General features: G+C 38.9%; 1 protein-coding gene across 1 annotated transcript in view; it reads left to right on the forward strand.

Annotated features, from left to right (window-relative positions):
• The window catches only part of EXOC4 (exocyst complex component 4), a 390,468-nt gene that overhangs the window by 43,828 nt on the left and 319,160 nt on the right, over positions 1–27,480 (forward strand). The window contains exons 4-7 of the mRNA XM_088141428.1: positions 4,005–4,189; positions 5,547–5,656; positions 10,543–10,786; positions 23,282–23,459. Of these exons, the coding sequence (XP_087997554.1) occupies positions 4,005–4,189; positions 5,547–5,656; positions 10,543–10,786; positions 23,282–23,459 (717 nt within the window). The remainder of the gene's footprint in view (positions 1–4,004; positions 4,190–5,546; positions 5,657–10,542; positions 10,787–23,281; positions 23,460–27,480) is intronic.

Below are 27,480 nucleotides of genomic sequence, written 5' to 3' on the forward strand. Positions count from 1 at the left end.
TCCATTGTTTCTGATGGGAATTCATTTTTAGAAAATATGTTCCTGGCCAACGTTTCTATACTCTCAGTATGGATTACCACAGCTGGAACTTCTGTGGCCCTAAGATGCAAAGCAAGGGAATTAGGTATTTGTTTCAAGGACCCCTCTCCCTATAGTGAAACATTTCAAATGTTTCAAGGTTTATTGAGATTCCAATAGAATGTCCCAAGTGGGATTGTTACGTTGCAGCATTGGGGCATTGTTTTTTCTTGCAGACCCCTTTTATAAGATTGTGGAGTCTCACGGGGGATAAGAGATGGAAGTTTCAGGGATTGGTGAAATGAAATAAAATAAAATCCTGTTATCTTTGTGTGTTTTTTTCCCCCTCCGGAAACTTTCCAGTATTGAATATAGTATTAAATGGCTAAAGGTCTTCTACACTCAAATATCTTCTTACTATATGTGGTGGCAGAAATGGTAGAGCTTATAAAGACAAGAAAGGGAAAAGGTGTCTTCTTCCTTCCCTTTTTAAAGCTGTCTGTGTATTGCAGTTGGGGAAATGTTTTAACCTCATGACATGCATTCCTCTAATCCTAAAGAACATTTCAGCTGACACTTTTGTTCCAACACGAAGTAATATTACATGCTCGGTAGCGCATCTCACTTGGAAAGTACTTGACTACTGGGATTTGGGATGAATTTCCAGTACTGGCATTTTTCATTTTAGAAGTGGAGGAAAAGAAATAATGATCTCAACTCTTTTTATCATTTTGATGTTGTAGATTTAAACTAAAACTCCTCTGTTGATTGCTGAAAGTAAGTTAGTTTTGCACTGAATAAAGGAATATATATTTTGTTGATACTTGAAAAGGTTTGTAAATTAAAGGCTGCCTATCACTCTGAGCTAGGGAATCTTTCTGCCTTTCCTCCTCTTTTTCTGAAACAGGGATAAACAAAATCTCTTTAATACTTCAACAAGAAGATGACTCTGAATGTGGCATTTAAGTTATTAGCATCCGCAGGTTGTTGTCTGCAGGTATCTCACTTACTGCACCTAATTCTCACAATATTTGAAATCCATAGCTGTGCCTGTACTGTCTATGGAATATAGACAATCCACCATCTTTGTTTTTTGGGTCTTCATTACTGAATTGGTGATCGGCATTTGCAACATAATGAGTTTGTGATCTTGAGACAATCTGTATCGACTTCTGGCTCTCATTTGTGCAGCTAGTTGCATTTTTCCATTTATCAGCCTGCTGCTTCCAGGCCTTTCCATTCCCTAATCTACTTTATGAGACTGATCTTTTGGTACAATCTGAATATCATTGATATCTATACCATCATGTTTGGAAGGCCATGAAAAAATCCTATTTTGGAGAACATTTGGTGTCTGATGGTGGTATTGGGCTGTTTGTACAGGGTGCTTCTTTCTATTTGACCTCTTTATTGATATTTTATTAGCCTTATTTGTGGATGACTGTGGATAGTTTTGTTGTTTTGATTTGTTCCTGTAAATGGTCTAAAGTTTTTGAAGTTGGCAACATATAAATGATTGTATAAATAAAATGAATGAATCAAAGTGTTGGACAAAATTCTCATAACAATAAAATATTTATTGTTTAAAACATAAACAATAAAATTTAACCATCCAATCAAAGCTACAGTACCCCGTGGAAGGGGGGGAGGGATCAATTCATGCATCCTAGCAATTAATGCAAAATGACCAAGATTACAGTGTTTTTAACTTAATAATTTTCCATGGAGGAGGCTGTATACATTTCCTGGGGGAGAGTTTTTAAGGCTCTAAGACTCCATCCTTGATCCCCATCTTTCTAGCAAGGAGGCAGAGAGCAGGGTCTTGATAACACTTCATACATCTCAGGCATGTTCATGCATATGTAGATGAGTCTTCAGGTCTGGCGTTGATTCCCCCGATGGACATTGATACAGCTGCATAGCATCAGATAGCGTGGAATTAGGAACTGAAGTCAGGTGTTCAGCCAATCACTGGACTTAGATAAACTCACGAAAAGACATAAATAGTCATGAGTTCACAGTGCAGTGACTGGGAAGAGTAGGGTCTTACAAGTCTATAGGATTTTATGACAGTATTAAATGGAAATACTGAAAGCTTCTGTAACTGCCATGTTTAAAGATGAATCTAAACTGGTCAACTTCAGTTTGGCAGCCTCACTTCCCAAGTGGACCTGCCTTTGTTTCTGAGCCATAAAGGCTTCTTCTTCAGTAGAATTACTTTGCTTTAGAGGTGTTTTTTTTTTATAATGGGCAGTAATAGAGAGTGAAATCTTGGGCAGAAGTGGACTGTTTAAATAGGGTTTGCTGAAGCCTGGCTCTGGCTGTGACTCTTGAGAAGCTCTATGCTGGTGTAGGGTGCAGTGCTGCGTCGTGGCTAGGCTGTTTATCCCAAGAATTCAATCACTCTAAAAACATCTTTACCAAGGTTGTAACTCCCCAGCATGAGTCTCTGCAAATATGAAGTGTCACAGAGGCAGTTTTTAAAGGAAAAGATGGGCATGGTTTTTGGCAAAGGAGAAAATTAAAACTCCATAGGAAACTCTTCACTCTCCTTCTTTTTAATACCCAGTAAATGATAGACTCCTTGTTTATTTTCTCTCAAATCTGTCTTGAGAGCTTTGTGTGGATGTGATAGTTCAGTTCTGGTGTGTAGCCATTTAAGAAAACAAGCAAGGAAACCACATTGTAAAGTCCTTTGGAAAGAGTGAAAAATGGTCTCCATGCATTTTTAAAAAACTTCTGTAGGGAACTTAGGAGACCTGGAAATCTTAGCCCCCTTTTAATTATCATCTTTTAGAGCAGTCTTCCCCAACCTGCTGAGTTCCAGATGTTTGGGGCTGGCAATTAAAGTCCCAACACATCTGGAAGACACCTTGTTGGGAAAGGCTGTTCCAGAGGCTCTCATTTTGTTTTCCCTATATCGTCGTGTTTATTCTTCTTAAATTAAATTGAATGGAGTATGCTGTTCCGATACTTCTGCAACAGGAGACAAGAACCTGTGCCAAGAACGGCACAGCTAAATGGTAGATTTGAACTCAAAGATCACTTCCCACTTTTAATTAAAGAAATAAGTAGCTCTTTCTGTCATTTATGAGACATGACTGGTGATGAACTTAAAACCATATGCCATAATGAAGTTTATTTCTCATTATTAAATGAAATATTGTTTAATTTGCTGCAAGCTATTTAGGCTCTCTGTTTACCTCCTCTTTTCTTAAGGCAGCCACACTGAATTCCTGCAAAATGAGATACTCTTTTTTGTTGCTAGTCATCTTTGTGTTAACTGAGTTGTGATGAAGTATGTGCACTGCTACACAAGAATAGCAAACTGATAAAATTAAACAGAATTGCTGAAATATTGATCATACTTAAATTTTATTAAGTCTTCTAGAAGGTCACATAAAACCCTGTGTGATGTGTAAATTGGAAATGTTGCAGTGGCCACCAGTTGTCCTTTGTGCCAGATCTTCTAAATGCATTGGAGTTGAACCCGACTCAGTGGCAACCAAATAATTAAAATATTTAAAAATCCCAGGGTTGGAGCTGGTGAGGAAATCCCTTCTGTGTTTTGAGGCCTTTGTTTGGCAGTTAAATTACCCTGTGGTCAGAGCAGTAACGTTTCTAGGGATTGCTAATATAAATAGACTGTTGATGCAGAGAAATCCAGGGTAATATCAGAGGAGTATTCCTCAACATCCATTTTTTCTGTGAAGGCTTTGACTGAATTCCTTAGTCCTCATTGTATACTGCTGAATGCACAACCTTCCTTTCACTCTCTTTCCATTGCTCACCATTTCTGTGTTCACCCCTTCCATCATCAGCTACTTAGGACAAAGGGCTGTCTTTTTTTGTTACACAAGAATAGGTCATGCTGTTTGATGAGGTTGTTATCATAATTTGATCTAGGAAAACCTTACACTAAGTGATGTATTTACCTGTAATGACTCTGGAAAATAACTAAGACTTATCAACATTTTTGTTCAAAGGTATCAGCGGTAGAATCACTGGAGGGACCTCTCCTTCAGGTAGAGGGACTAAGTGACCTGAGGCTGGAACTTCACAGTAAAAAGATGAATATGCACTTAGTTCTAATAGATGAACTCCACCGTCATCTTTACATCAAGTCTACCAGTAAAGTTGGACAGCGGAACAAAGAAAAAGGGAGAATAAGGTCAGCCTTATTTATTTATTTAGCCACTCATCTCGTATTGCAACTCCATTAATGCAGGAAAGCAGGCCTTATTCTTGCAACAAGCAAAGTGAAATTTGGAAAGAGCTGTGTAAACCAGTTCAACCCTGAGAAAAGCATTCAGTGTTCAAGGGAACAAATACACTATTATTACTTTGTCTTCCCCTTTCAAGAGTCCACATTGGAAGGCATTTTGGGGGACTGCAGTTATCTTGATGACCATTACTTTGATGGCTGGCCGTGTGCTCACAGTACTTTGTGTAGTTTTTAGATACAAAGGCCTTCTAGAAGTTCTTTTAGATTGTTTTAAGGTTATCATATCATACAGTCAATAGAGTTGGAAGGCATTGTTAGGGCCATCAAGTCCGACTCCCTGTTCCATCTAGATATTCAAGTTAATAGCCTGCAGCAGAGGGTTATTCAGCTTCTGCTAAAACACATTCAGTGGAGGGGAACCCACCATGTCTCTGGGTAATTCGTTCCTTTGTCAAAGCATCTTTTTTTTTTTAATCTGCGCTCAGTCGTTACCGACTCTGCAGTGACTACTTGGACGAGTCCTTGCAGTTTTCAAGGCAAGTGTTTCGGAAGTGGTTTGCCAGAGCCTCCTTCCTAGAGCAGAGCCCAGCTGGCGAGCGCAGGAGCCGGGGTTTCCGTTGCTCCACGCCTTTTTTGGGCGAGCGCGGTTTCGCGCTTACCGGCAACTGCTCCTGACTCCTTTTGCAAGGCGCCACCAGCATTTTTCCTCCCACCGGAGTGAGAGTACCCATTTATCTACTCACGTGAGTTTTCGAACTGTTGGGTTTTTTTTAGTGTTTTAGGAATTATTCTGTGCCAGCTGTCTCAGATGATAGAGGACCTGTCTTAGTCTTCTGCGGGACACATTATAGTAGGAATGGACCAGAACTGTGAGCTAAAATCCAAATAGTACATTTCCATTTTTTAAAATACCTTTCACATGTTGGATATGTTGAGACTACAATTTCCAGAATTCCTTCAACTCTGGCAGTTGAAATTTAGGAGTTCGGGTGGGTGGTATCAAGTCTGGGAGGAGTTTGTAGTTGGAGGCAGCACCCCCTGTGAATTCTGCTTTGTGATCCTTCAGGTGATGTTAGATCTGGACACAGGCCCTAGACAATGAAGCTTTGTATGTACTTCATCCTCACATAATTCCCACTGTGGTGTTGAGAGCTGAGGTGAATTATGTGAGGGTAAAGTTATCTCCTCTCCTGCCATATTATAGAAACTTTAATCTTCTCATTTACATTTCTGCTCTTTGATAATGCCTGCAGGAGTTCTATCAAAGCTTGCAATACTTAAGTTTAATTTCTTTTCATTGCAGTTCACATGTGAAGGATGCCTCTGCTATGCCTCTTCTTGATGTAACTAACTTGTCCACTCCTCGCAAGTTTCTTGACTCCTCTCAATTTAGTACTACAGGAAATTCCAGTGGTGAGTGATGAAATAATCATAGCTATTTCATATATTCCTTTTCTGTATGTCTGTAGGTGCCTTTCACATACTAGATGAATACCTTTTTGAAGATTACTTTAGGAAAGAGGAAGCTTTGAGTTCAGATGTGACTTTAGCTGGAGTTAATTTTATTAAAAATATGTGTGTGTGTGAGTGTGTGTGAGAGAGGGAGAGAGGTGTGTGGACGCACATGGATTAGTTTTACACAGTTAATTGTTCTTGCAGGGTTGTCCTCAGTCAGGATCTGCAACAAGAACTAACTTCATGTGTATCAGAATTTCAGCCCATTATTAATTGTAGCTTTGTTTATTTATTGAGTTTGGATTTGTAAGCCATCGAATCTTAACAAGATTCTTGGTAGCTTACAAGAATAGAAATATACAATAAAATTTAAAAAGCCACAGTAAGAACCTCAAGACACCTCACCCTACTCTTCAAAGAATAATCTAATATTGAGAATAAAACTAATAAACATCTTTCCATAAGTGAAACAGAAAAGATTGAAATGAGCAGAAACTTACTTTTCCTTACATGACATAGTTTACATCATTAGCATGAACAGCTTCTGAGTAGCACATGGTCTTTTGTATAGGTGCTCAGTGAAATATACATGGAAATCTGTCTATAGTAAAACTACTATAGCTTTATATTCTACTGTAGCTCGACTTCTTTGTACTATGCCATAGCACAGACTTCTTGGCTTCACATTTCTCATGCTCAATATATCCCATTTTTCTCCCATATCACCAACATATGAAAACTTATGAAAATGATATTCAGCCTCAGCATAACTTCAAGCCTTATTTTCACCATTTTGAAAGAAGCACTTCCAGCCCATCTTAGAAAAATGCTTCTGTTTCTAATGGTTTTCCTAGCTGTTCATTTGCACCAAAGTTCCAGCTACGTACTGTATTTGTAGGTCCCTGTTCCTTGCACTGTGACTTAATCCATTTTCATGATCATGAGTTATAATGTATATAAAAATTTAGCCTGTTGGGACAATCCAAAGATTCATTTTGTCTCAAGCCACACCCAACTAGACACCTTAAACAAGCCCACAGCAGGAGTTAAAGGTAAAACCTGCCTGATGTAGTTGGAGAAATTTCACTTCTGGGACTGGTGCTTCCATTCAGCCTTTCTGGCTAAATAACCCTTAACAGACAGACCTCACTTCCTCTGGGAGGTTCCCTAATCCCTTGTTAATGCTGTGTTCCTGATTACATCTCAGTGAGTGGGAGTGAATTTTTATAAATAAGTTACATGTTATGTGGAGGACTTGGGAGTTTTTGTGCCCTGAATTTACTGCCAGTTAGTTTTTATTTTGTAATTCTAAATTCTTCTGTGAGAGAGGAAGAAAATTAATTTTCCATATGCAGTAATGTTAGTTTTTACAAAACCAAGATTATAAACCTCTATAACTCTCCTTCCGAAGACCCAAATGCTTTAGCCTTTCCTTTTTGTTCCTCAGTTGCCCTTTTCTGCAACTTTTATAAAAAGGATGGTCAGAATTATGTAGAGCATTCTAAAGGCAGCAGCAACATAGAACTATACTAAAGCATTTTCAATTTTTTGCTTGTTAATCTCTAGCCTGGATTTTTACTACCTCTTACATTTATTTGTTTTTAGGGAAGCATCTACTACGTTTCCCAAGATTTCTTTTCTGATTTCCTGCTCCATCAGTTTCCAACAGGATTTGTGTTCAGTCAGGAATTTGTCAGGGCAGGAACTTATGGATAAACTTTGAAGCTTTCCCTGTATTTGTGGCATCTTAACAGTGTGTTATGGACTATGGGAAGCTATGCTGGCAAAGGGTTTTTGAGAACTTTCCAAACAGAGCATTGGGCCCCATGAACCACTGTCCTTTTACATAGAAAGATCCAGTAAAAACAGGGCATAATCTGGGTACACATAAAGCAAGTAGAGTACAGCATAAATTTGCTTGTTGTTGGCTGCTTGTTAGAAGCTTGTGAAGTACATTCCCCTAAGTAGTAGCAAAATTATTCACCCATGTGCCTCTGAAAGAAAAAATGCCCAAATGACCCACATGGGTGTTTCTTAGGTGATAAATTCTGGTGTTGATTTGTTTACTCATCGTTCTGCAAAGTCTTTCTTCTTAAATACTTCCTTGTGAGGATTAGCTGCTGTTGAACTAGGAAGTCTATTTTTATGTGACCTAGCATCAAAATGGGAAAGGATGGGGAAACTGTAAGTTAATTAGGAGACCTTAAACAAAATTTCAAGGTCATTATAAATACCTCTGGGTTCAGTTTTTCTTTTGATATTGCCATGTATTTTTCAGAACTGATTTTGTCATGCACTAGCTTGTGTTGAGGCAGAAAGATGCTAGTTTAATCTATAGAATTTATCTAGATTTTGTGGTGCCATTATTTCTCCAATGTACTATAAGTTTTTTGTGGGATGAAACATTTGACAGGGGATTTGGGATGAGGCAGAATAAACAGGACAGACCGGGTGACAGGAAGTTGGGATTCTAAGGGCTGTAGCGATGATTTATGAGCTAATAATAGCATTTCCACTTTCTCTATTATGGCGTTGACAAGGGCTGCTGTTGAACAGGTGAGGGTTTAGATGCAACAATAGGGGGAAAAAAGCTTGGGTTTGCAACGTTTGACTGCAGGGTGTGCTGTTAGGAAATAGCATGTCAATTCCAGTTGATGAAAATGTTCCTGTAATATCCTTCAGTTTAGAACTGTGACCACCTCTGACCTTTTTACAAGATTTACTTCATTTCAATTATTTTTATCACTCTGAATGGCTTACAAGAAACAGTTTGAACGAGTACTTGGAGCTTGCTCCCGAACTCACTTACCTGGAAATGACCAAAACTGAACTTGTTTCAATCAGAAGTTCAAAGGATGAATCAAGAACTGAAATGAGCCCTCCCCCTTTTAAATCATAGTTAGTGATCAGAAAAATGTAGCAAAATGGGAATATCGGAAATTACTGAGGGTTACCTTGCCACCATTCTTTGTTTCCTGATATGGACCAAGTGTCATCTGACATGGCTTCCTCACTGAGGGAAGATAAGCTAGAAAGGTGGAGGCAAGTTATTGCAGCCTGTGGAATACACAGAAGAGGGGGCACTTCTCCAACAGCCAGCCTGAAGTCCTAGCCAATTGTCATGCCGGGTTAAGGAGCAGGAAGAACAGCATCTGAGCCTGCAGTACAAAAAAGGACGCACACCATAAAGAAAAGAAGGAGGAGTGGACTAGAGAGAGAGAGAGAGACAGAGACAGAGTAATGAGTTAGGAAAAGGCAGGAAGATAACTGGAAGGCTAGTGGAGAACAGTTCCCAAAATACCAGGAAAGACAGGGAACAGTGAAATTCAAAGCTTCTACATAGGACTCTGGGGATGGAAGCAGACCAGCCATTTTTATTTAGCCTTGGTCCCCAGATAAAATTATCTGGGTTATTTGGGAAATGTTGCAGGCTTGCCCTTTTATCTCAGTATGGCTGCAAAAAACTCAGAGCTGCTGCCTCTAACTCTGAATCTTAATACAGGAGAGATGATTTATTTAATGATCTATTCTAGAAGTGTGTAACGTTGCTCATCTCCACAACCATTCTAGACACGCAGTGGAAGTACCCCAAACCCAGAAGAAAAGCAGCCATTAAAGGCAATCAAACATGCAGGACCTGCCACCCAAGGCCTGGGGAAAGAACCAGGTTTTCAGAGCTCTTTTGAACCCAGCCAGGGAGGGAGCCAGCCATATCCTGGGGAGGATGGTGTTCCAGAGGGCTGGTGCTGTGACAGAGAAGGCATGCTTCCTGAGTTCCATCAGGTGACATGCTTGATGGATGGGACCTGGAACATGCCAACTCTGCCTGATCATACAGGCCAGGCAGAAGCCACAGAAGGCAGAACAATTTATTTTATTTTTATTTTTATTTAAAATTATTGGCTGCCCAACTCAAGTGGACTTCCATTCTTATGACTCTGGAGAAGGAAGAAACAGCCCTGACAGTCTAAAACAGAATAGGAAAAAATGCCCAATAGGTGGGTTTGCCAAAGTTAGAGATAGTTGTGGATGAGAATAATAGGGAGGATGAAGAATTTAAGTCCCATTCAGAAGGCTAGCTAGGGCTGGAGCAGATCTGAACAATTTACTTGGAAGTATAAGGGGCTTGCTTGCTTAATTAATTAATTAATTAATGTGTTTCCCATCTCACTATACAGGTGACTCTAGGCAGCTTACAAGTAAAAAGCAGTAAAAAAACAATAAAGGTCTTATTCTAAGCTGCTTTGCTGAGTTGGCATCATATGATATCTGGCTCTTAAGAACTCATAGCCAGTGAAGTTGCTGGCTGGGAATAGTAAAAGTGTTGCAGATTTAACTGTGTCAGTTGTGTTATGAATTCAAAGGAACATGGCAGTTAAAAAAAAATGTTTATTATTGGTTTGTGGATTTCAAGATTTCTTAGTGCAGCATTGTGTTCTATGAGATTCAAGACTGTACAAAACAAGAGGATGAACAGTCTTCAATCTTTTGGTTTCATTTTAATTGGGCGGGGGGTTATTTCTCTTAAATAACAACCTTTTGAGTCTTGGTGGTATACAATCTTTATTCTGAATATGTGATTCATTTCTGCTCTTGTTTGGAAGATGCTTCTGTCCAGAGTTCAGAATGCTGTGATCTTGTTCCAAGAGCACAGGTTGTCTTTGGAGGCACCTTTCTCAAGAGCATTTCTGTGTGGAAAACTTTGTTGAAAACTAAGCAGCTTTCCAAAAGTCTGATTGTGACAGCACAGAAGGAAAAAGAAAATCTCGTGGGCCACGTGTAAGTCCTTGGGCATGCCTCAAAAAACTCTTTTGCGATTTTGGTTAATATTTTTTATATTTCAGGAAGAGATGTTAGCTTGATGGAAATCAAGGAAGATTTAGAACTGGATCCTGAGGAGAACAGCTCTGTCTTTATGGCTATCCTCATCAAAGGCCTGGCCAAACTGAGGAAAATTCCAGAGACAATAAAGGCTATCCAGGATCGTTTAGAGCAGGAGTTAAAGCAAATTGTCAAGAGATCTACCACCCAGGTGGCAGATGGTGGCTACCAGAGAGGAGAGAACATAGTCCAGGAAAACCAGCCCAGGTAGGACCTTACGTTAAATAGGATCTCACAGAGAAAAGCAGTCCTGATAGAACTTCCTGTTACTTCTCTTTGAAAAAATGTGTTCTACCCTGCTGTTTTTTCCATCAATGCATCTTTTAGCCCTTGTTTAAATGATTTGTGCAGTTTAATATCTCATTGTATCCAGCAAAATCTAAGAGTGGCTTGATGAATATTTCCGGACTAAGGTTGGCATGAAGTATGGATGAAGAATGACCCGTGGTTTTAGACCTGGCATGTGGATTACATTTTTAACTGAGTTTCAGTCTTGTGCAGTAAAGTTTTTAAATTTTTAAAAGAAAGTTTATAGTTAAAAGGAAATATTTCCAATTCTCCAACATTGCAGGAGCAAATTTTGAAAAAAAGCAAAAAAAAAAGCAATAGCACTGAATATAATACTGAAAAGAGAAAGCCTCTATTTTGTTTTGCTTTTTAATGTGTTCTTTTTTAAATTTCAGAATAGGAAATATAATTTATGATGTATCCATTGATCATAATTTGGCTTGTGCCACACTCATTAACATGCTACGCCAATCTTAGTATGTGCTTTTTAAATAGCGTATATTGTCTGCATTGTAACATCTGTATAACTTCTGATAATCTCTGAGAAGTTTTAATTTTTTTCTGACAACAAATGACTAGCAGGTTGACAAGGAATCCTTCCAGATGGAAAATGCAAAAGAAGCAGAGCTGACTGTCTGAATTAAGATGTAGACTACAGCCATTGACACTGAAAAAGCAACTGTCTCATTTGATTCCAAAGAATGTTTCTTCATGTGCCAGTGATGTGACTTTTAAGGGTCTATATAGTTGTCCGTCTTGTTCATCATCAAGCTCAATCACAGTACTGGGGTCTGTTCCTTATTGGAGTCTTAGAAAGTTGAGAGGAAGAATAGTCAAACATGGCTTTGTTTTTATTTCTTTTTATTATTTGCCTTCTCTGTCCTCAAAGGCCCCAGAGTGACTTAAATACAGCCAGTTAAAAAAGTTAGTTCCTGCCCAGAGGTTTACTATCTAAATGATAGGACATAAAGAGAAAGAGGTTGGGAAGAAGAGAGGAGAGGAAAACAAAACATCAACTCAAGAGTAAATAGTTAGGATTTAATAACCGAGAAAGAGTCCAGTGTACCTTGTCTTTCAGTAGAGCTGACTGAGCATCTGTTTCCTTGGTTTCTCTGTGGCATCTTTGGGGAAGGAGTGCTGTGCTGCTAGATGACAGTTACGGGAGGTTTCCAGTGAAGCTAACCTTTTATCATCCTGAGCTGACAGGCTCATGTTCACCCTAGGGTCTTGTAACAGGCAGTTTAAATAATTAAGGAGAAGAGAATGCTTATAATAATTTTGGTTGATAGCGTGTTTTGATTCAACCATGCACGATTCATTAAGCCAGACACTTCCCACTAACAGTTATGTGATCTGCTGAGTGCTTGATGATCTTCTCTCCGCATCACACTAACTAAAGCAAGATGGGGTGCATTTAAAATACAAGAAGACCACCAAAGGTCCATCCTGCTTTTCATAGTGGTCAACGAGATGCCTTTGGGAAGCCCATAAGCAGGGATGAAGGTAATTGCCTAGTTCCACTGTTGCTCCTCTAGCAACCACTATTTAATGGCACGTTAATTCTAAAATAATTAGCTAATTATTTAGCTAATGGCACTATTATCCACTGATAGATCTCACCTCTTCTTCCTCCTTTTGCATGGATTTACTGGATCACTTTTTAATTGGTTCACCTGACATTTACTCCATTAATTTCTGGTGCCAGGCAAATACCTTTTTATTTGACATGACCTATTAATTTCCTTGCAATGCCATTGCTTTGTAGTATCTTAATATAACCTTATATTTATTTGTATTATTTGTATTTGTTTATTGTATTGAATTTATGCCCTCCTTCTGTTCATTGCAATACTCATGATGGCTTGCAGTAATGAAAGGTACAGAATATAACTGAAATGGAAGGTATCTGCGAGGAGGAGACTGGTACGGGAGATCAAGGCTGTCTGGAGGGAGGTACTGCATTCCAGAAAGGGGGACAAGGCAAGTGCTTTCTCAGCCCACAGCAAGACCGTGAGAAGAAGAAGAGGTTTAGACTAGCCCCTCCCTAGAGCCTCACGGGGTATATCCACTAGTTGCTGTAGTGTAGAGTTTAGTCTGGCGAGATTCTGTCTAGAGGGCGTAAGCAGATAAACTGGACTGGACTGGACTGGACTGTCTCATTGTCGTTCTTGGGCTGAGCCTGACATCAATCTCGCCAGACTGTTACTCCCAAGAAAAGGGAGGAAAATTTGGGCATGGCTATGGATCCTCAAGGAGCACCATTAACGCCGCAGGATCTAGCAGCAGCCTTACTACAGCATCAGCAGCAAGTGGATATACCCCATGAGACTCTAGGGAGGGGCTAGTCTAAACCTCTTCTTCTTCTCACGGTCTTGCTGCATGAGAAAGCACTTGCCTTATCCCCCTTTCTGGAACGCACTGCCTCCCTCCTGACAGCCTTGATCTCCTGTACCAGTCTCCTCCTCGCAGATACCTTCCATTACAATAACATGTAACATAATTAATGCAATTACAACCACAACCAACATTGTAAAAATCATTAATACATTTTTTTAAATTAGGCAATTAACAATAGAAATGGTTGTTGTCAACCTTTTGAGGTAGGCCATGCCAAGAAACAGACACCACAGCAATTCCAGGAATGTTCTTTATTGTTTTACAGTAGAATAGCAGAATCCTGAAAGCCTGTCTGAGATTCTCTTTATTCCATCTTATACTAAAGAAAATCAAGGTGGGGTTATTTTGAGTTTCTTTCTCACGCTTCCCTCTGTCTCAGGACTGTAATCTGTTCCAAGTCCCCCCTTAATGGCTTGCTCATTCCTTCCCCATTCCCAAAGCGAAGTCTGCATCTTTTCACCCCTGGTGAAAGCAAAGAATTGTTAGCATTATCCTAATAACGGGGAGAGTGAGGGCTAAACACACCTCCCTAAGGAGTGCATTCTATAGTCTGATAGCCCCACAGGAGAAGGTTCTTTTCCACACATCCCATAACTTGAGTTTCTGGCAGTGGAGTGGATCTCCAGAAGGACTTCTGCTGACCGATGTAACCATGCAGATTCACAACAGCAGGCTCATATTCCCATAGCTATTCTTATGCTGTGCACGGTTACACATGTTTAGAGTAGTCACAAACAGTTGCCCTTTTGCACAGGTATAGCATATGTAGCAGATGTTTGCACTGTTTTTCACAAAAAGCTACTTGTGAAGGGGAAAATCATTACTTCAAACAAATTGGAAATTTCAGAATAAATTATTCTGATTTCCTTAATTGCATTCTGATCAGCCAATTCATTTTACAATTAGAATGACAGAATCACAGAAATAATGAGGCCATAGTAGTCCTTTGGTAGTCCTTCTTGTTCCTAGCAGGGCCCCAAGCTCTGGTTGTACTGCTTTTACAAAAAAAAAAAAAAAAGGATTTTTCAATCAAACTATGAGGCCAAAAGAGTAACAGAAGGTGCAAGTGCATATGAACAGGGTGTATCTAAGTGCCCCTGTATTAGTGATTGGATTCACACATTACACTAAGCCATGCTTTGTTTTAAAATGGATTGTTGAACAAGCCATAGCAACTGAGTTCATACATAGTTTAGCTATAAGTCATGGTTTTGCGAAGACAGATGACCCACACTATGGCTCAGCATGATGTGTGAACTCAGCCACTGTGAATGTTCCATTATCATGAAAGATCCCTTTCTTTTTCTAAAACTGGCCTTTGGGTTTCCATCATACATTTCAACAGTTATGGATATGAAAAAGAAGGAACCTCTCTCTGAATGTCTATACTTCTGAAGGCTTGGATTTTGTAAATTAGTTAAATCTAGCCAAGAACCTTTCAGAGAGAAAGAGAGATTGTTACCCCCTTCTGTTCATGTCCTACATATCTCATCTTCCCCCAATTCTTAATATAATTCTTTTCTGAACAATATTGGGAAATACATGTTGAAACAGTTTGTGGAACTTCAGAGAAGCAATAATTCTCTTGCTAGAAAAACTTCTTGATACATGAACTAAATTAAAAAGCTTTTTTTTTTTTTTTTTTTTTTGAAAAAGGAGGTCTAGCTTTGAAATAGATCAAAATTATGGTAGATGGTATCATTCCATTGGCTTCCTAGACAACCAGTCAGTAGAAAGGAAGGTCAAATTTATTTAATCCTGTGTGTTGACATACACTGAAGCAGTCAAATTATTCAGCAATGGCTATTCCAGCTTTGACTAGCAGCTAATGATTAAAGAAAAGCCAGTGCAGTAAAGTCATCTGTTTCTGACCTACATCTTCCTTCTGGGATCCTGTAAGCAGTTCTTCAGAAGCATCAAGACTATGAGGTTGGAAGAGGAAAAGATGGTAAAGAGCATAAAAATAGGGACTCACTATAGAAAAGATTGGGAGATATCAAGGTGTTTTAGTCATAAAGGAAGGAATTATGGAGAAGTCAAGTCATGCCTGTGACCCAGCAGACATCAAGGGCAAGCATCACAATATCCAATAGATGCAGAAATTCTTGGAAATGAAAGATAGTTGTGAGAAGTTTTGGTTTACCCTATTTTAATAAGTTCAAAAGAAAACCGTTAAGAACAATTATAGGAAAGCCATGTTGGTCATGAAAAGAATCCATATTCCATACTTGGATTACTTCTGTTAGGACCAACAGCAGTGGCATAAAAGGGAGAGCATGTTTTGAAGATCTTCAGATCCAGGTCTAGCAAGTTGGGATTTTGTGTACCTGAGCTGGAATACAATCACCTTGATTACCCAGGGATGATACCAGAGTGTGAATAAAGGGAAGGACTGCCACTGGATGCTAGTAAAGCCTCTGTGGAAGTGGCAGGAAGCACCAGTGGTTAGCATTATAAGCATCAAATTAACTTTGATTTCAGGGTCCAAGGAAATGATAGTCTTCCCCCTTCTGAAAAGACAGAGGCTATTAGTCCCTAGCTTGTCTGCTGCTGTTAGCAAATCTCACAGGCTGCAAGGCAGAGAACAAGCATAAAGCAACATTACAGTCTTAAATCAGCAAAGCTGGAGAATAATTTTGGACTGGTTGACTAGGGGAAAAATCAATTAAGCTGAACTGTGTAGCATTATTTCTTAATTGTAGTTGGAGGGGATTGAGCCTTCCCAAGCCCCTCTACAATATGCTGACCTTACAAATTCAGTGTTAAATTGAGCAGAGTGCCTTTCTGACAACACTGCTTAAATTTTAAAATAAGCGGGGTGTGGGGGGGGGTTACCCTGGTGGCTGATGCCGTCAAGAGTTAGAGGGTGTAGGTTTTAGTTCATCTGAGAACCGGTGTTGTAAGAGCTCTAACTATCCATAAAGCAGATTCTCTATCTGGCTTTTCACTACTGTACTGAAAAGCATAACGTAAATAAGCATAGAATGATTATTCTTTCCTAATAAAAAGACTAATAAAAATGGCAGATTCGAAGAGCTCTTATCACCTTTTTGAGCTAAAACCAACGCAGTTTGTGAACAGCAAATGCCTTTCCAACCAGAGCAAACTCTGTAGTGCTATTTCAGCCTACTTAGTGAGTGGAGTACCTTTCTGATAGCGCAATAAATCATCGGGAGGGCCTCCGAAGAGGATCAGCCTTGTTTTCATGAGACAATCTGTTGGTTTGCTGCGGTGTAATTAGAGTGGTTAAGGATAACACATTTTCATGCTATAATACTGTAATATAGGATTTTCACGGCGACCAGAATGAAGAATTTCAGTGGATGCCTCTGGCAATGCAAGGGCTTACTTATGCTACTATAGAGAGGAAAAATGCCCACTTTTTGCCTGGCACTATACTGCAGGCCCCACTCTGGCTGCCAGTAGGTGGAATTCAAAGGGTTAGTTTTGACCTATGAAGCCTTCTGTGGCTCGGCACCAGGGTGCATGCAAGTCCGTCTGCTCCAATCTGAATTGAACTATCCAATATCCTTGTCCTTGGAGAAGCTGTTGGTGGTCCCCCATCCCGCAGAAGGGAGGAAGGTTGAGACCAGGAGGAGGTGTTTTTCTGTTTTGCCCAGATCTTATAAGATACTGATATACTGAGTCTCCTCTCAGAAGCCAGATTGGCTTCTATTTTAATGGCTTTCTGGAGGGCAGCAAAAGCAGAGCTCTCCTGGAAAGGGTTTGGGAGTTGTTGTTATTATTATTGGTATCGTTGTTGTAATTTACTTAGTCTTCTGGACTTGGTTCATTCTCCCCTTGCCAGTTGGTGTTGGGAAACTTCTGTCCTTTCTCCTTAGCTGAGGCTTAGTAGTGCATACTCTTGGACAGCAGGGAGGGTTGATTGAGTTTGCTAAGACATTCATTTGCACACTTTCCACAGAGATATATGCTTTAGGATCTTATGAAGTAATTGGAATACTCAAAAGAAAACATGAAGTATACCCAGTCTTTATTAACCTACAAAGCTCTTATTGGATCCAGTTTGCTTAAGTTTACATACACATACTTTTATTCATGTTTGTCCACTGCAAATTAACCAAGTTTGCAAGGGGTTTGGAGAGACAGATGTCAAAATGCAACAGTAACATGCAAAAATAGGGAAGTCTCTCAAAATGAGGTTCTTTAAAGCCTTACTTTTAATCTCTTGCCAGAGTGTCCCTCATACCCTCCTTTCCATGTCATCTCACCCTTGACTCTTATGTAACCTACCCCACATCAGTTCTTATTTTTAGTTGCTGTCATTCTGGACCTGACCTAGTGGCTTCCTTGTTTTTCACTTTCCTCTGCACATCTGCTTTTTTCCCCCTGGGATTCAAATTGCATTCATCTATTTCTCCCAGGATTTTATTTCTCATCACATTTTCTTCAACTTTAATTGCCTTCTGGGAGCAGCTGAAAAAGTTGCTCTTCTGGAAGGCATTTGGTGTGTGATGCTGGGATTTTGATTTACTTTATAAATTTAGCTGTTTTTTATGTTTAATTCTGACCGTGGATGTTTTAATTATTGTCACACTCTGGTAAACTATCAAGAGTCTTGCAGAGTTGTGGCTAATGATAATAACAGCAACAAACGGGATAAGATTATTTGTGGGACCACCTTTCTCCAGTTGTTTCTGCCTGTTCCATTAGATCCGACAGGGTGAGCATCCTTTGGGTCCCATTTGTTAAACAGTGCCATCAGGTGGAACCCAGGAAGCCTTCCTTCTGTGTCGTAGCACCTGCCCTCTGGAGCACCACCCCCTGAGATTCACATGGCCCCAAACCTGCTAGCATTTTGCAAGTCCTTGAAGATCTGGATGCTTCCTTGGGCATGGAGTGGCTGAGCCCATCAATGTGATACTGTGTTTTCTTCTGGTTGAGTTGGGATTGTCCGTGAGCACCATTATGTTATTGTTAATTGTTTTTGTTTGGTTTTTATCCCTCTGTTCACTGGCCAGAATTGCAGTTGTGAGATGGGCAGCTATGTAAATTGATATAATAAATAAATAACATGACAATTTTCATAAGCTCTTCATTTTGAAATGATTGTACAAGGTCATTTGTTGATTAAATTCAAATACCATCTAGAGAAAGTTTCTGGAAATATGGCCCAGAGTGCCCCCAGTTGACTCATTTATTAATACAGTCAGTAAAAATAAGGGACCATGTTATCTGTGAAACCCTTGGCATCAATACTTTGATTTGTTTATAGTTTAAATTGATTTCTCCAGGATGAAATTCATCTTTATTCCCATACTTTCCTTCTTAGATAGTTGACCAGAATAGTAGGAATCTAAGAAGCTGCCATCTATCTTAGTCTATCTGGCCCAGCATTGTTTCAGGCAGGTTAATTCAGAAGGTATGTTTTGGTTCAGCATTCAGTGGATACTGGATCTCTTTCTGTAACTTGCATTATCCTTCAAACGAGTAAACAGCAAGAGATTTTCAAATTGTTCTCTTCTCTGAGTAATTTCCAGTGACAAGTTACTGCCAGTCCACAAAATATTTATGGGTTTTGCTATGGTACGTTAATTACAATAATTGGGTTTTAAAAAGGCATGGGGAGAAGTAATTGAGGGAGACGTTTTGATAAGGATATAGTAGTAAGTATCTGATGCATTGTAATAAAAGTATGATAATTGGTACAGTACATATATCTGCAGGCCCCTTTCCCAAGTAATGCTAAGGTCATACAAGAGCACTGTGTGCTCTGACATACTGACTCTTACAGCCTTCAGAGCATATATCTTACTAAAATCTGTACTTTATTATGTTTTATTAACTTCTCTTAGTTAAACTTCTTCAGGCAGAACAGAGCAACAAGAACAGAGATTTAAAGGCCTGAAAAAATTGGAAGATTTTTATGAATGGGGGGGAGGTATTTCTGAAGACTTTTCAGGACATTTGGAAGGAATTAGAACATTCTGTGTTAATTGGAGAATACTGAATTATGGTTTTGATCGTATCAATCTATGTGCAATGTTTTTAAAAATAAGGCTCAGAAATAAGTATATCTAATAATACAGTATCCTAACCTTATATTTAAAACATACACGATAAAAGGAAATCTGTATCTCTATAAACCTCTGGGGGGTTGAATGTCCATTTTATTTATTTAGAATAATGAGTAAAATGCTTCAGAAAGGAAGATTTGAAGATGATGTTTTAGTTGCTCTTTACATCCTGAAAGACATTGTAATTGTAACAATACATAATAATCTACAGTATTGTTATATTATGTATACTATAACATTCTGTATGGAAAACATAATGGATGTTGGAAACAAATATATGGGTGGAAGAGTACTGAATCTTATTCCAGCTACATAGCCCTTTGGTTCTCTAATATCTATATAGATAAAAACAAATGAATAGAGTTTTCAGAAGCTGTGTCGAAAAAAGAGCTTGAGTTAGTAAGGTTTTCAAAGGTATATAATTTATTACATGTTTGGCATAATGTAGAATTTATAGGTCTAACTTTTTGTTCACTGATACTGTACTTTGTTGTGGTGATAAATACTGATACATACAACATTAATTAATTTACTGGTTGTTTTTAACACTTAGATTTATTGCTCCCCAAATGCAGGATGTTGCAGTCTGTAGCACACCGAATACATATTATTAACTGCCTAGAGTTGTTGGGAGTTGGGCAGCATACAAATTTAATAATGCTAATAATAATAATGCTACTCTACTTTTTATTTCAAAGGAAAGAGTTAAAGGAGCAAACAATCAGCCATACAGTTGACAAAAATTAGTCTCTGAGGGAGATGTTACTTACTGTGATGGAATGGAATTACGAAGGCCAGGCTCAGGGAGATAAACATTTTCTTAGCTTGCCGGAGGAGCGTGGGAGCTACAAGAGGATGAGACTGGCACCTCCCTGAGGAACTGACACTGTTGTGGCTGGCTGACTTGGGAGATGGGGTTTCAGTCTGGGAAGATTCTTGCTAGAGGTTGTAGCTAATAAACATAGCTGAACTGAATTTGCATTGTCTCTTGGAGTACCTTGGGCTAGGCCTGACACTTACTGAGAAACAGAAGCTTGTTTATTTATTTATTAAATTTATATAGCTGCCCATCTCATGCTTGTGACTTTTGTTGCAGGATCTTGTTTTATGTCTTCATAGAGATATATAGCCATCATGCTATTCCTGTTGGGATAATTGAGGTGGATGGACTCAATTACAGCGGTGATGGTGCACTGTTGGAAGGTCTAAAAGACCAGGTTGGGGTCAGATCCTCCTGGAGAAAGTCTGTCTACATGGTTGCTAAGAGTTGAGTTGAGACTGATCTTATGGCATATAATCAATCAATCCATCAAACAGATGTTATTCCAAGAGCAGAAAAGGAGTAAGAATAATAATAATAAAAAATTAAAGGCAGGAGTGTTAGGGAAAGAGGACTGTGATTGAAAGCACCCTCTACACTTGGAAGAGGCAGCCTATCAGCAAGAACTCTGGAGGAGGCAAGACAACAAAGAATTTAAAGAGAGGGAAAGGGCTGAGTGAGCTGAAGACGAAAGACCTGGTTACATGGTTGTCCAGCTTTTAGAACAGGGAGGGTGAAGTTAATCCTGTCCAGCCAGGGCAAAGGCCTTGTATTGTGGAAAGTGTGAAACATAGTAAACTGTTGTGTGAAGCTTTCATCCAACCTGTGGTATATCTAGTCACAGCCAAAAGATCTCCTCCCTCCTCCCTAAGGAGATACAAGAAAAACAGATACAGGCTAAATCTGGCTTAAGCAACAACATTCACTATACCTCTCGAGCTTTCCTTCATTTCATTTAATAATTCAAATTCTTTACTATATATTCTCTTTGACATTTGAAGTTGCAATCTTCTAGATTATTCATTTATCTCTAAGATTTGTTGATCGCCTCAATCCCAAAAGACTCTAGGTAATATACTGAAAATGCATCACCATGGTTGTTAGCATCGTGGCTTTTATTAATTGAGGCTTTCTCATAACACTTACACAGAAGCTATAGACTGACTTGAATCTGTGCCACTGGCAGCATTCCCTGCTAAGAATGAGGACAAAACTGTTTGGTTTGGGCACATTTTGGCCAGGATCCTATAAGTGTAACCAAATTCCAGTTTTACCCCAAGTGTGGTCATGCTATTCAATATAAACTAGAATATTTAATCTAGAGACTCCATTCCTGAATACTGTTGGCAGTATGAAATGAAACTCCTGATTTAAAATAGTTTTTATTCTCAACTCTTTTTCCAGCTCCAGTTTCCTCACTGGCCAAACCTAAGAGATCATATAATATGTTTTCTCAAAGCATTTTTCCAGTCTTTCTATATTGGGAACTTAAACCAGTTTGCTGCATCAAATTGCGTGCAGCATCTCTAATACTGGGTATTCAATCTGTAATGATTGAATAAAATTAATACGCCTATACTTTAATATTTCCTAACTATACCCAAGAGAACAATATTATATCCCAAAATATGCATAATATCTATTATGCTCAAGGAGTAACAAAGAGAGCGAGTTAGAACTGATAGGACAATCAATATTGCAGTTTTTAAATTCTTCTCCAGCATTTCCAGCTTTATATTCCTCTGTGGGACACAAAGGAAAATAAAATGAAGAAAAAGTTTGATGTTAAAATTCTTATTCTATTTATTTATTTTTACTTATTTATTCAAATTTATTAGTTACCCAACTCCAATGGACTCTGAGTGGCATACAAAACTAGAAAAAAACGTTATTGTTGTTCAGTCGTTAAGTCGTGTCCGACTCTTTGTGACCCCATGAACCACATTGCCCCAGGCCTTCCTGTCCTTCACTGCCTCCCTGAGTTGGCTCAGTTTCATGCTCATTGCTTCGGTGATGCTATCTAACCATCTCATCCTCTGCCGTCCCCTTCTCCTTTTGCCTTCAACCTTTCCCAGCATCAGGGTCTTTTCCAAAGAGTCCTCTCTTCGGATTAGGTGATCAAAGTATCTGAGCTTGAGCTTCATTATCAATCCTTCCAATGAGCAGTCAGGGTTGAAAAAAACATAAAAGCAGATAAAAACATCAAATCAGACAGACAGCCCAGATTAAAATAATCTTATAAACAACAAATCAAACAAAACAAAACAGGGGCCCTGGACAAATAATAAAACATCATCCCCTGGCCTGGGACCAAAGCCAGGTTTTCAAAACTTTCCAGAATCCTAGGAGAGAGGGGGCAGTCCTTAAACATTGTTTTTCTTTGGAAACTGGGCCATTCCTTCTGGATTTCTTCCAACTCTGCCCTATTAGCAAGCTTCAGAAACACCCAGCAGTAGATGAATCAGTAGAGGGGCAAATAAACTTCTGGAGCTTTACATGTATTATGTTATGTTTGACATAGATACACTTGGAATGGCAACTTTTGTGTTTGGTAGACGTGATCTTCAGACAATACTACAAGAGAGTATTTTTCCTTCTCCGCTGTTCACAGCATGCATGTTGTATGGTTCTCTGCACCTACTAAGGGTTTCTTGGCTACGGAATGCATTCAGTCAAGTAATGATTACATAGAAAACCCAAAGGAGTTGTGCCCCTCTGTGTCTCTTGTCTAGTTTTGTTTTCCTTTCTGAATCTGGTCATCCCTTGTTATCCATAACTTCCACCAATTCTTGCTTGGAACTGGGATTGTGTGAAGGACCCTAGTAATTTATCCCCCTCTCTCCCTTTAGAATTAAGGGCAGTCCCCACTTTGCTGCAGTTCTTTAAATGAGTTAAAGTTGTTTTATTCCAGCATGTTTTCAGTCCCAGATGATTGACTGTGAGTCCCTATCTTGGGTTTTATCTTTGCTTTTATGGTTACTTTTTATTTTTGATATTGATTTGGATTTAGTTATTTATTACTATGCTTGTTTGTTTGTTTGATGTAGTATGCTGTCCAGACTCCTTTGGGATCAGAAAGGGATGGATGGGATAGATAGATCTGAAAAAGCTACAGAATTAAGTAATCAAAAGTTTCCCCCATTTCAAAATTATTTCTAGGTTGCTTCTGGAACTTCTGGAACTTCTCTTTGACAAATTCAACGCTGTGGCTGCAGCTCATGCCATTGTCCTGGGACATCTCCAGCAGACTGTGTCATCTCCTTCCAGCCAGTATGATAGTGATATTAAGTTGTATGATATGGCAGATGTGTGGGTGAAGATTCAAGATGTCTTGCAGGTAAGAAACTCTAGCAGTTATGTACACCTCATTAGAGTGCTAGCTTTTTCAAGCACAGGTCTTGGAAATCTGAGCTCTCTCTGTTTGGAAGTTGTTAGGAAATGCATAAGTTAGAGCAACAGGATTTTGTTACGTTTTTGAAGATTAAGCGGTTGACCTGCATGCCAGGGAGGTGCTACAAGAAATAGATTTCCCAGGGTGATTTCCCATCTCCCTGCATGCTGTGACATGCTGCAGTTAGGTTGTGAATGTTTCTGGTTTTACAGCATTGGCGGCATCTGGGTGAGGAGAACAGGGCTTAAAATGCAGGTGCAAGTAAGATGTGTTTTGTGTGCATTACAGTTGAGATGCTGCAGGAAGGTGAAATGTAGAAAGACCTGCTGCTCTAGTATGAAACGGGCCAGCTGTTCAGATAGTTTTCAAAAGGACAGTAGCTGGCAAAGCAAAACAGGATTGTCTTACTTCAACATACCACTTCATCCTTATATTCCTGCTATATTTTATGGAGGGGGCTGAAATGGATACTGATTTCTCAGTTTTTAGTGTTGGCGTTGTTTATGTTTTTAGTCTGTCACATTTTCTTTATGGGAGTTGTTGTTAGCTGTGTCCTGAACATTTTGATTAAGCAAAGGATGTAGGTATTTCAGATAAAAAGATGATGCAGAATAAAAGACCGAACAAGATTTAAAACTTGGAAGGGCAATTTTGTGTATAGCACAATGGCGAGAAAGCAAGAAGCATTCTGTGCAAATCAGTAAATATTTATTTGCTTCTCAATGTTGTTGATACAGATGGACTTCAAATCAGAAGCAACAAAATAAACAATCCCGATAGGGCTTTGTCCTAAGGATGTTGCAATTTAAATTTCAGTTCCGGAGGGTAGAACAAGAGATAGGAGGGTAAAAGTGCAAATGCTAATGAGCCAATGATGAAAATGAACAAATATTAGATACTGAAGCTTTGGTTTCAGTCAAGAATGAGGCTTGAGGCTTGCAGAAAATCAATTCCTAATAAGATAGTAGATAGATAATTGCTTAATTAGATAACCCAATTCATATGGGAATGTTGAGAAATAAGAACACTCTATCTTCACCTAAAATCCATGATTTAAATGTCTAAGATGCAGCTGCTGTCTAAGCGTACAGAGTAGTCCTTGATGGCACTTTCTGAGTTTGTGCTCTGAATGTGAAGGCTTTTGCACATGTTTCTGAAACACTGCTTAGAATATGAAGGGTTCTGTCATACTTATAATTACTTGTTCCAGATATTTAAATGGATGAAAGATCTGAAAAGGTAAAATTTAAGTACTGAGTTATCATAGAGTACTAGATTTGGAAAGGGCAGCTAAAGTCATTGAATCCAAATACTCTCCGTGCAGAATCCAAATTCAAACCTCCACAACAATGGCTGTCCAGCTTCTGCTTGAACATCAAAGAGCAGCTTACCACCTCCCTTGACAGTTGATTCTACTGTCAAATGTTCTTTTTATAATTCAAGACAATTTTTCTGCATCCTGCCTCTGGGATGATAAGAGAACAGGTCTTGATCTTCTTCTGTACAATGTCCTTTTGGAAACTTGAAGAAGGACTATCCATATCTCATAAAAATGGTACAGTTTTAACATCTCTCTGCCTATCATCATACTTCAGTTGCACTGGCACTCAGATTCATGTTGGAGATTCCAGAAAAAGATGATTTGGGCACATCTTCATTCTGGTTTGTTAGAGAGTAACCTTCTGCTTCTGGTCAGTCTCACTGTGGAGTTGAACCAGGAGAATAAGGAGACATACAGTGAAATATCCTAGTGGTAGTATTCTATCTTAGCATAATTGTTCAGATTTTTTACTTGAACAATTCCTTAATACCTGTCAAAATATATACTGGGCTTGAGAAAAGAAGCTTGGAATTTTGGATATGAAAAATGTCCTGTTTCTCCCCCGCCCCAGCCCCCCACCATTCACTTTTAAGCCACTGTGAGTTAGTTTGTATCTTCTGATTCAACCAGTTTCCTTGAATGCCTGCCAGTTGTAGTTGCATTTCTATGCTTGAACTGCCTGTAAGAAATTCAGGGAGCAATCGCTTAAGTCTGTCCCTCCTTCCACCCACCCTCCCTCCCTCCCTCCCTCCCTGTATATGCTAAGTAAAAATGCTTTTTGAGTAGTACCAACTGAAACACATGCACAGAAGGTCAGTAAGGATGATTGGGGGTCTGGGAGCTAAGTTGTATGAGGAGACATTGAAAGAACTGGGTGGGTTTAGCCTTAAGAAAAGACACTTGAGAGAGGATATGGGAGCACCCTATAACTACCTGAAGGGTGTGATACTGAGCCTGTTCTCTGTTGTTCCAGAGAACAGGACATGCAATAATGGATGCCCATTACAGGAAAGGAGTAGGACTTGAGGTGCATAATAGCCTCTCCCAGTTGTATGATTCTGTGTTATAGGCTATTAAAACTAAGATTGCAAAAATATAGGGAAGCAAAAAAACATTCTACACTAGGAAAATAAAATAGCTCTCTTTTATATAAACACTGTCCTTCCCTGGCATGTGGAGTGATATGCAGAAAAGAGATGATGATGATGAATGATTGACACAAGTGACAGAAGTTTGAGAAAGGCCATTTGATTTTTCAGGAGGTATAGACTTTCATGGATTATACACCCTGCTTTTAACAAATATGGGCGGGTCCTGATAAGTTTTTTCCAATTTAGTACCCTCTGTATATGTTGGAGCTGTATTTCCTAGAATTTGTAGGAAATTTTAGTAATTTGTAGGAAGTGTTATAATCCTATTACATCTGGAAAATATCAAAATGGGGAAAGCTGATTTGAACTGTAGAGCCATGTAGAAGATGACTTGGTTTGTGAAAGTGTGTGTAGGTGAGTAACATCAGCAGATTTACTTCCTGTTTGGAAGGAGACTTGACACTAATTTCTTGCTTGCTCAAAGTTAGAATTCATGGTGAAAAGAATGTTTGAACTTTTTGTTATTCTTTGCTATCTGTTGAGAAAATAGCCCTTATAGAAGATCTGTAACATCTTAATTGGGAGGGATGTCATAAAGGTATTGTTTAGCCCACTGAATTCTACCTTGAACCTCCCCAGTTCTAATAACTGTATCAAGACTAGAGAGATTCAATAATGGTTACAATAACTTACAATAACTGTTACAATAATAGTTGACTACTTTTGATATTATTCTAATACTGAACTAATAACCTTAAGACTTTTGAAAGAGTGTACCAGAAAACATAGTTCTGACAGGTGGGGTTGACTTTGCGGGAGTCTGAATCTTTTCCAAACATTGATGTGTTGATTCAGTTATGAGCAGATGGGAGTAGTGGGCAGAAAATGGGTGAAGAAGCAACTGTCAAGATTAGTGTAATCACGCCTACATGGTATGTGCTTTACCTCACAGATGCGTTCTTCAGCTTGAGGTTCGTATGTTGCAAAAGAAATCTCATATCCTGTTAACCCTTCTTATTTTTGTATCCATTTATTTGATTTTTTAAGGAGTTTTTTGGCATTAGATGATATTTTACAATATATTTAAATAATACAAATGATGACTAACTAATTAAGAAACAAACAGGTGGGAGAAAACACTAGAGAGGGGAAAACCAAAGTATGGATGGTCAGATTTCATAATCTTCTTTGGGTCTCTGTTTTTAAAAAACTTAATTTTTTTTTTAATTTTAAAAACTTTTTAAAAAATCTTGCTTTTTATATGTATATTTTATTTTCCCCTTCCCATGAAATTATTTTGAACAGAAAATTGATGGGACATTTATGATTATTACAGCTGAGTTCAGCTGCTCTCTGAGCCCTCCCCCCCATCTCACAAATATCAGGGTCAAACCAGATCCACTGTGAAGCAGAGTGCATCAAAATTAAAGTTCCACCATACCCTGGGGTGCATTTATGAATTTCAGCCAATGGCAGGTATTTTGGGGATTAAGAGATGACTTCAGAATAGAGGTCTAATTGTGAAAAAGGTTCTTTTCAAAGGTTTAATGATTGA

This window comes from Python bivittatus, unplaced genomic scaffold, assembly GCF_059951505.1.
Source record: "Python bivittatus isolate LINGU-HERP-01145 unplaced genomic scaffold, Pbiv_v1 ctg000330_np1212, whole genome shotgun sequence".
Classification (NCBI taxonomy): domain Eukaryota; kingdom Metazoa; phylum Chordata; class Lepidosauria; order Squamata; family Pythonidae; genus Python; species Python bivittatus.